At 38.1% G+C, this 10276-nt stretch overlaps 1 protein-coding gene across 1 annotated transcript; it reads right to left on the bottom strand.

The window, feature by feature from the left end:
* Positions 1–5550: 5550 nt before the first annotated feature.
* On the bottom strand, positions 5551–10067 carry LOC126733302 (E3 ubiquitin-protein ligase RSL1-like). Its single transcript, XM_050436543.1, has 3 exons — positions 9195–10067; positions 6973–7742; positions 5551–6037 (listed from the first exon to the last, which is right to left on the bottom strand). The coding sequence occupies exons 1-3, from the start codon at positions 9945–9947 to the stop codon at positions 5857–5859; spliced, it is 1704 nt and encodes a 567-aa protein (XP_050292500.1). The 5' UTR covers positions 9948–10067; the 3' UTR covers positions 5551–5856.
* Positions 10068–10276: the final 209 nt, after the last annotated feature.

The following is a 10276-nucleotide window of genomic DNA, read 5'->3' as shown; positions in this document are numbered from 1 at the left end:
TTTTTATTATTATTATTATTTTTGTAATCCACCTTCTGTATAGGCTTGTTTAAGCCCTTCTTTGTACGTTGTAATAATGACTTTTATATTAATAAAAGTCATTATTGCTTTATTTCACATGCTCTATCTCTTTATTTCTGAAATGGTTACGCCGTGAATAGACGTACTATCTTGTGAATTCTTTTCATTTTTACACTTTGACCGATGTCTAGGACCGAAATCCTAGTTAATAAAAAGATCTTACTCTGTGTTTATAGAAACTATCCGACTTAATAATACTGAATCGAACAAATGATACTTAGGGTTGAAACCCATATTAAGAAGAAAAAGAAAAGATATTATGATGAGCTTATTGGGGCGGTCTGGCACAATACCGCCGACCTTAAAGCACAATACTTAGGGCCGAAATCCCTTATCAAGGAAAAAGGCGCTATTATGAGCTTACGAGTGCTGTTCGGCACAATAATACCGACTTGAACAAATGACACTTAGGGTCAAAACTCTTGCTAAGGGAAAGATATTATCATGAATTTAATAGAGTTGTTTGGCACAATAATGCCGACCTGAGAAAACAACACTTACCCCAAAATAGCCAAGATGACAACTGAATGCTCGGTGCGGTGTAGGAGGTAATCATCCGAAAATATATAACCCAAAAATGAATAGCCCCTCCAAGTTGCTGAGTAATAGGGTGTTCCACCATCTTCCTAACAACTTTCATAGCTTTAACCTTTTTTTGGTATTTGAACCGAGTATTGAGCAACTTAGAACTTTTATTAAGTAGCCGACTTTTCCATAGGTTTGAGTCCGAGGACCATGCAATACCTTGGTTTTGTCCAAAACTCAGTTTTCTCATCTAAGTAGTTGGTTTCCCCATAGGTTTGAGTCCGAGGACCATGCAATACCTTGGTTCTGTCCAAAACTTAGTTTTCTCATCTAAGTAGTTGGTTTCCCCATAGGTTTGAGTCCGAGGACCATGCAATACCTTGGTTCTGTCCAAAACTCAGTTTTCTCATCTAAGTAGTTGGTTTCCCCATAGGTTTGAGTCCTAGGACCATGCAATACCTTGGTTCTGTCCAAAACTCAGTTTTTCTCATCTAAGTAGTTGGTTTCCCCATAGGTTTAAGTCTGAGGACCATGCAATACCTTGGTTCTGTCCAAAACTCAGTTTTCTCATCTAAGTAGTTGGTTTCCCCATAGGTTTGAGTCCGAGGACCATGCAATACCTTGGTTCTGTCCAAAACTCAGTTTTCTCATCTAAGTAGTTGGTTTCCCCATAGGTTTGAGTCCGAGGACCATGCAATACCTTGGTTCTGTCCAAAACTCAGTTTTTCTCATCTAAGTAGTTGGTTTCCCCATAGGTTTGAGTCTAAGGACCATGCAATACCTTGGTTCTGTCCAAAACTCAGTTTTCTCATCTAAGTAGTTGGTTTCCCCATAGGTTTGAGTCTTAGGACCATGCAATACCTTGGTTCTGTCCAAAACTCAATTTTTGGCATGGGGCCTTGGCTTTAGGGGGATTGGCTCCTCGGCCAAGCCCCTAGAACCATCCATGCGATTGACGCTACAAAGCGTAGCCCCTAGTCAAGAATCATAGCCCCTAGTGGAACTCTACACTAGAACACTATAACCGGCTGTTAAAAATGACAAAGGGACTTTCTCGACCTACCGTCTATGCCAACACACAAGCCTTCCCCACAGACGGCGCCAATTGTAAGGACACGATTCGTAATGAACCGTAACAGTGTTGGGTTCACACGTAAAAAGGCCCAAACAATATCATTTGTAAAGCGTGGGTTTGAAACGCTAGGCCTCAGTCACCAGACGGTGGGTTTCTAGTGGAGTTCATACATGATTAAGTCGTTTTCGCCTTAGGAGTCTTTCTCCTAGAGGCGGGCTGGGAGGTTCTGGTTTTTGGCCATTTTTCCCAGCCCCCTCTCTAGATTGCTTACTTTTCCTTTTATACTAGCTTGTGTTCCTTATCCTTCGTCCACATGTAGGATCGGCATTCCAAGACTGATACTTGTCCCATCAGCCCATACCCAGAGTTGTTGGGGGTGGTTGTAAAAGCTGGAGAGTATGGCTCTGTCAGGTGCAGAGTATTGAATGGCAGTAAGGGCAGCTTTCCCTAGTCGTTATACTTTCCCGCATACCCTTTTCTATTGACACAAATATTTTAGATCTTTTTTCCAAGCTGTTTCTATACCATTTTTGCCCCTCCTTCCTGTGAGATCTCGGACATGCCGAGTACTGAATCGTCCTCGGTTGTGTCCTAAGGCTATTTTGTACTTGTATTACCGATCCTGAGCTATGACTTTCCTCGGCCTGGGCCTTTGGGCCCCAACGAGTAAATGGGCCTGGCCCACGAATTATTGGGCCCCACAATTATTATTATTTAAAAATATATAAAGAGAAAGAGAAGTATCTTTTGTCTTTATTAGTTAAAGCGGTAAAGCCTGAATTGTTAGAGTAAAACCCACACAAATTTGATTTTTCTTTTTTATATATATATTTTTTAATTTTGATTATAACAAATCACACCACTTTTATCATAATTTGTCAACGTGACAATCTATAAATGGTGAAAAAAATTTATGAGTTCATAATTTCACCGCTAACAACTTGCTATATTAATAAGTTACAAAAATTGTGTGATTTATTGTGTCTTAGCATTTATTCGTTACTTTTCCTTTTTCTTTCTATTCTCTCTCTCTCACCTGCCCAAATTATCAACATCTAATCAAATTTAATCAAATGTCAAACCACATTTATTTCATCCTTTTTCTATTTCCCAAATGCTCCTATCTTCATATTTTCTCTTTTTTACCGGTACTCCTCCCTATTTTTGACTGACGCTAGAGCCATAAAGGGGTTTTTGTTATTGTTGTTTAAACAATCGTTTTTAGTGTTTAAACAGTATTACATACATTTTTACATATTTCTTTATTCACACGTATTTTCACAAAATAACAATTAAGTTACTAGAAATCTCTCATTGGCTGACGTGAAGGGGCATTCAAGGGAAACGCACGCAGTCCCAATACCAGCTAAATTTGCAGGATTACGAAAATCAACATTAGATAGTGGTCCATCAAATGGGCTTGATAGTCTTTTACATTCGTATAATTTTGGGCTTTACTAGTGAGTGACAAAACCCATTTCATCTAATCTTGAGTAAATGGGCCTTTTAACAGTTTTTTAGATTCGAATACATGAAGTCTATTTTGCGTTTGGGCAATAAAAAAATAGCCTCAAACAATGGCCAAAATGGCCCATTAGCATTAATTTTTGAAATATTTAGCAACAGAGCACTGTTTCGGAAATAATTAGGGAAATACCACTTTTTCTGGTACTCGAGCATGGTGAGCTCGAGTACCATCTTTTCATTGGTCAAACATCTTCTCAAAAAAAAACGCCGCTATAGGGCTCGAAAACGTCACTATAGGGCTTAAAAACGCCACTATAGGGCCCCTTAACCTGTTATGGGGACTTACAAAAAATTTTTTGCAGGAAAACGCCGCTATAGGGCCCAAAAACGTCACTATAGGGATTAAAAACGCCACTATAGGGCCCTTGAACCTGTTATGGGACTTATAAAAAAAATTTTGCAGGAAAACGTCACTATAGGGCCCCTTAACCTGGTATGGGGGCTTAAAAACGCCGCTATAGGGCCCGAAAACGTCACTATAGGGCTTAAAAACGCCACTATAGGGCTCCTTGAATATGGGGCGATAGTGGATTAAAAAAACATGGTACTCGAGCTCATCATGCTTGTGTACTAGAAAAAGTGGTATTTCCCTAATTATTTCCGAAACAGTGCTCTGTTGCTAAATATTTCAAAAATTAATGCTAATGGGCCATTTTGGCCCTCAAACAATGCTTTAGTTAGGAATGCCAGAGATGTGTGTTTAGATAGAAGAGGCACCTGCCTTTCTGTTAGCTATGTTTATCATTATGTAAACCAAGAAATGGATAAAACTAACATCGTCTATTTGAATTTTTCTTTTTTTAAAACACTGGCACCTGTCTTTCTGTTAGCCATGTTTATCATTATGTAAACCAAGTAATGGATAAAACTAACATCCTTTATTTAAATTTTTTAATAAAAAAACACTGGTTTATTTAGCTTCAAAAACAATACTGATAATCTCATCAATAATAATAATAATAATAATTTACATCCATTATAATTTGGAATTATTACATTTTCAAATTATAAAAAAATTATTAGGGGTGTAATAAATATTATGCATTTGTCTTTGCAAGAAGTGCAGCTACTGAGATTTTTTTTTTTTTTTTTTTTAAATTTAATGAACGTGGGGAGTGTTTTGGTGCATTGAGTGTTTTTTTTATTTGGATAGAACTTTTTTTTTCAATAGGAACGTGGGTAGATAATTGATAGTGTGTTCCTCTTTTCTTTTCTTTTCCTTTTTTTTTTTTTTTTTTTTTTTTTTTTTTTTTTTACTATTGGGAAGAGTTTGTATTTGTGAGAAGTTATGTGGGTAGATAATTGATAGAGCATTATTTGAATGTGGGGAGTTTTTTTTTTTTTTTTTTTGGTGGCCGGCTAGTTTTTTTTAAAAGAACGTGGGATAGTATTTTAACGTAGAAGTAGAAGTAGTGTTTCAACGTGGGTAGGAATTTATTTAGGAATGAATTTATCATTTTAACCCCATTTTGATTGGTTTAGATTAATTAAATTATGGGTATTTTTTACCGTAAAAAAAATAATAACTAACTTTCCGAATCCTTTTAATATATAGAAGAAGATAAGAGTGATTTTAATACACACATAATTTTTTTTTTTTAAAAGGCACTTAATTTAATATTAATTGAAATACATATTTTTTATAAACAAAGAAATAAAATAGAATCAAACAGCAGGGTTTTAACTCCTGGACTACAATTTCTGCTGTCAAGGTTGAGTAAGAAAGGTGGAGAGGTTCTAGGTCCTATGCTAACTTTGCATGCATAGCAAAGAATTCAAACAATTTCTGCTGTCAAGGTTGAGTAAGAAAGGTGGAGAGGTTCTAGGTCCTATGCTAACTTTGCATGCATAGCAAAGAATTCAAACTAAAAGACTTGAATATGAGACATGTTAGCCTATATCTAACTGCTTAAGGTCAAAGGCCTTGTAGCTGAATTGACATCTCCTCATGTACAAAATGCTTGGGAGTCTAAGGAGGAAAGGGTTTGAACTGCGAGGTTAGCAGCATGTTATAATTATTTCTCAAAAAAAAAAAAAAAAACTGCTTAAGCAACCTTTCTATGATTCTATCAACTCTCACGAAGTAGTTGCATACGAGACATGTTATGAAAGTGTGTTGCTTAAGTGTAAAGTAAAACAAAGATGCAGTCCGGGATACATAACTCACCATTAAAATGAAATTAGCCTATATCTAACTGCTTTAGCAACCTTTTATTATGGGAATTACTCCTTAAGTCCAGCTTAATTTAGGAACCTTTATCGGAGGAATAGCTCCTTTCTCCTAGCAGAATCATCCACACAGTACAGCAATACCAAACCATAACATTCTTAAGATGCAGAAGTTATATAATGTGTCCACTCTATGGAGAGGGTCTCTCACAAGCCAATCGTACTAGAGAGAGGCCAACTCCATAAAGTGGGCTCGGAAGATACTTTCTCAAAATTATGTCAAATAGTCAACATGAATGCTTTTTACAATATCGTCTCCTTCAAATTTACTTTTCTGTTTTGCTCATCCATTTTTCATGCTTTCTTTCATCGTCCCTAATAAAATATGAAATGAAAAAATTTGTGACTTGTGAGCAAGCAGTTGAAAAGAAGAGAGGAGGGAAAAGGGGAGGGGGGGTGGTTGAAGGGAAGATATTTGTTCAATAGTAATCAGAATCAGAGTCGTAGTACTCATCATCTTCATCTTCATCCTCATCGTCTTCATCAAAGTCTCTATCCTGTTCAAGCCAAATGTGATCCTCATCCCAAAGTGGACAAGAACACATCGCTCTCTTGTTCTTCCACTCAGCTCCACAATTGTAGCAGAATTCATACCCACACCTGAAAAGCAATAAAAGCACAAGCAGCAATATAATCAACTACAAAATGTGTAACCATAAAAAAAGAAAATAAATGGTTATTAGGTAGATTTAAATAGGCTTCCATTCTAACTTCCAAGTAGTAAATCACTAATAAATATGCAGAACCTAACTGTAGATGGAATGAACTCTAAACAATTTCCTTTTTTTGGTGAGAAAAAAAAGGGCCCCCGGGGGGGGAGGGGGAGGGGGGGGGGGGGGGGGGGGCCGCGCCTGCGTGGTGAGGGAAACCTATATACACACACACAACAGCAGCAAGATGGTAGTAACATTAGTCTCATTCATCTCTATGTACAACCTTGTCTTCCATTGAATCCACGACCATCAAGCATTCCAAGTCTAAATCTACCTTATTTTGTTGCCTTTTATTCTTCTAATGCCTCTGACTTGGTCCTCCGTGTGCATGACAAAACAATCTTAAGCATATTTTTCTCCTACATTCTCATTTCAGCCACAGTGTTTATAAACATATTCCTTGATGGCCAAGTTTCTTTTATAACAAGTTAAGATAGAGAATGGTTTTAATGACAACACCAAGGACTCCAATTAAGCCACCAAATCTGTTTTTACAGACAAAGTCTCCACTTCCTTAATAGGTAATGTAAACAGAGAATAAAGGAGCAAGCAGGTAATTGCAAAGAAAAAAAAGAAGAAGAAGACCTAGTTATGGCATCAAGATCATGTAGACTTGGCCACAAAGAGAGATATATAATCCTCTAAACTTATATTCTTCACCTTGTGTAGTCCACATGCAAAACAATGGATTTAAAATATACGTTCTTAGAAGCTACATTTTTAATATGTAAATAAAGATGCTACTTACATGCGTTAAAAAGACAAGCAATAATGACCTTTGGCAACCAAAAAAAGCAATGACACTTGGATAGAAGGGAATACCTGCAAGTCATGTGGTAGCAACCTTCAGCAAGTTCAATCATATGGTTGCATTTAACACACTGGCGCCAAAGATTCCTTGTAGCAAGAGACTTCAGCTTTACATCTTCTGCAGGGGGATGAGGATTCAAACTTTTGAAGGTAAAACATGTCATGTTACTGTGCCAAGAGACATTGCAATCAATACAAAACAGGCCATGGCATTTTACACATTTCCTGGCTCCAGATCGTTCAACATCCAGAAAATCTTTGCTATATTCCAAAATGTCACTTTTTGACATTAATTCTGAGCACCTTGGATTTGGGCAATAAACTTTGTCTGCAACAGGAATTGAAGCTTCCTTAATGCGTTGGCTCATGGTCTCAATTGACTTGGGCGGCAAGAACTTTCTGCAGCTGTCAACAACAAGCTCTGATTTACAGCCTTCATGAGGGCATTTGGGCACCATCCCATGAAGCAGCTTCACCTCAACATGCTGTTTCATACAAGAAAAGCAATACCGGTGTAGGCAGCCATCAACCGAGAACATCTGACTGACATCAGCATCTTCCAAACAAATTACACAAGCCTCATTTAGATTATTTCCATGGCTAGATTCTGCAGGTCTGGTAACCTGAGACACTATTGCATCTTTTGCAAGTTTAAACGCAAATTTAACATCATTCCGTGCCACAAGCTTGGGGTTGAAATACATAAAATTTTTTCGGAGAAGAGTCACCTGATTTACTAGCACTGCAATCTTGCGCTGCTTTGGTGGCCATCTTCCACTAACCTGCATTGGTAAAACACAATACCTCAATAAAGAGGACATGTAAAAATATTTAAGACCAAAACAAAGTTGTAAAAACTATAAAACATTTCTAGAATTAAAGGATATTATAAACACCATCATTAAAGTAATCATCAAAAAGCATTTTCCAAACAAAAAGACACCACACAACTCTAAAAAACGAGCTTCTCAAAGTGGTACTTCAAAACATATAAATATTATCATTCACCAATCTGCCTGTGCCTGTCCTTACTCCTTAGTGTCACACATTTTGTTCACAGCCAGTCCCAAGCCCCAAAAAATGAGGATGGCCGTGACCATCATAACCAGCCATTTTATTATGGATCACGACAGATTTCTTTTATCATAATTATGCTCACATTTGATTGTTGAAGTCACCTTCGAAGTATTTCATCTATACTATTATTTGGAGAATAAAACTCTTTGGGGTTCGCTTTTTAAATGCTCCAAAATACTCACATATTAATCTTATTAATTCCACAAAAAAAGGGATCAAATAAGAAAAATTATATATTTCAAACTCCTCTATTTTTATTGAACGTCTTGTTTGTTCATTTTGACGCCTTTATCATATTATTTGATTATATTTTATCATACTAATTTCTATTCTACCTTCCCGGAGTTAATTTTACAGCGCACTCCATTAAAATTTAACACATTCCTATGGAGTCAATGCTTGGCTGATAAATAACTCACTTCTTGGTCTTCGACCCCCTCAGTGACTACAAATGCCCCCGATCAGTGCAATGGGATGTGGTTATTTATCTATCTCTTTACTCGAAATGGGAGTAAGTTTGATTTGAAAAAGGATCTTAGAGTGTGTAGGGTTGGGCCAGGAGGGTCCTCTTAACGCCTTCTTCTTTCTTCTCATCGGAGTTATTTCACAAAGACTTGCCATGGTAAGGAAGGAGGGGAACAAGCACACTTGGAGAGTGCAGTACACGGGTTCAGCTTGGGTTTAGTGCCCTGTGCAGCAGAGCCAGTAAGATGTTGCCATATGTCCAAAATTTGTCATGTAACAGCATCTCATCGGGTCTAGTGCACACAAAGCAATGAACTTAAGCCTCTCCCAAATGCAACTATTATAGACCCACATTTCCCACTTTTTGCACTAAAATCATGAAGAATGAATGTGAATAAACTGCTCATAACTATCAATGCTTTGATTTTTTTTTGTCTTTGAAGTGTCAAGACTCAAGACACTTGTAACAACCATCAGTTCATTTGTGGGCACACTACGAAGGAGTTGACTCAAAGTAGTACATGATCACTCTCACCTTGACTCAACTTTTTTCTCAGTGGCAAAAGTTGTGACATTTTGGCAGTCTTTTCTAATAATTAATTCATACATAAAATAAAACTAATAAGAGGTATTAAATTAAAAAATAAAACACGAAAACCGAGGAAGAGACAAAGAGAGAGAGAGAGGCATACAAATTGGTAAAGCGGGTTGTAGTCGAAATAAACAGTGACACGCTTCAACTCCAAAGCGATAGCAGCATTTAAGCCATCGATCAAAGCTTTGGCCTCCGCAGCATTCTTGCTCATTCCATTTCCAACAAGTGGTTTCCTCACTTGGAATATCACATTATCATTCGGATCGCAGATCGCCACGCCTATTCCCGCCAACGCAGTTTTCACACCCCTAATCTCTTCCACGCTCACCAAGCCTTTCGTGTAAATTCTGAAAACGGCGTCGTTGTTGTTGTCCGCCACTGGTTTCGATTTCGAGCAACCCTCGCCGGGGAGGGGCTTTTCGTAATTGTCGCCCCACTCGTTCCAGTCATCTTCCGGAATTCTCAGTATCTCGCGCGCGAATTTCTCGTCGTGGATCCAACGGTTGAGATCTTCCCTCACTCTCCGCATCTCCAACTCGCTCGCTTCCCGGTCCTTCACTTCTTGCACCAATTTCTCCAGTTCGTCGGATTGGAGAACAGTGAAGCTCGAAACGCCGCCGTTTTCTGTGGTGGTGGTGGTGGAGGTGTGGTGAGGTTCGGGAATTGAGGAAGTGGAAGTAGAAGTGGAAGGTTGGAGGGCGAGAGAGGCGGCGAGGGCTTCTTGGAGTTGGAGATGGAAGGCGAAGTCGAGGTCGGAGTCTAGGGCTTGCGCCGCCATGAGCTCGCGGCGTTGCTCGAGGATTATTGACTGAAGGTCGTCTTCCCGGTGATCTGAGTCTCTGTTCGACATTGACAATTTTTTAGAAATGGACCGAATGAGCAAGCAAGCCCTGTCTTTCTTTGTTTGGAAAGTAAGGGTCAAATCGTCTTTTTCCACACGCTTCTTTATCTTTACTAATTTTTTATACCGCACTCGTATATTTCCTTTCCTTCGACCAGAAGTATCTATACTATATACTACTAGCCTCATCACAAGCTTCGTGCGTGTGATGAGGCTAGAATTTCCTTTCCTAGTTTTTAGTTTTTACGCTATAAATTTAAGAGATAAATACAACCAAAAAATAAAAAGTAGATTACGATTTTTATAGTTTACAAGATTTCAGTGTCCTATTAATTTAA

Source organism: Quercus robur, chromosome 1 (genome assembly GCF_932294415.1).
Source record: "Quercus robur chromosome 1, dhQueRobu3.1, whole genome shotgun sequence".
Lineage (NCBI taxonomy): Eukaryota > Viridiplantae > Streptophyta > Magnoliopsida > Fagales > Fagaceae > Quercus > Quercus robur.
This window is presented reverse-complemented; position numbering and strand designations above follow the sequence as displayed.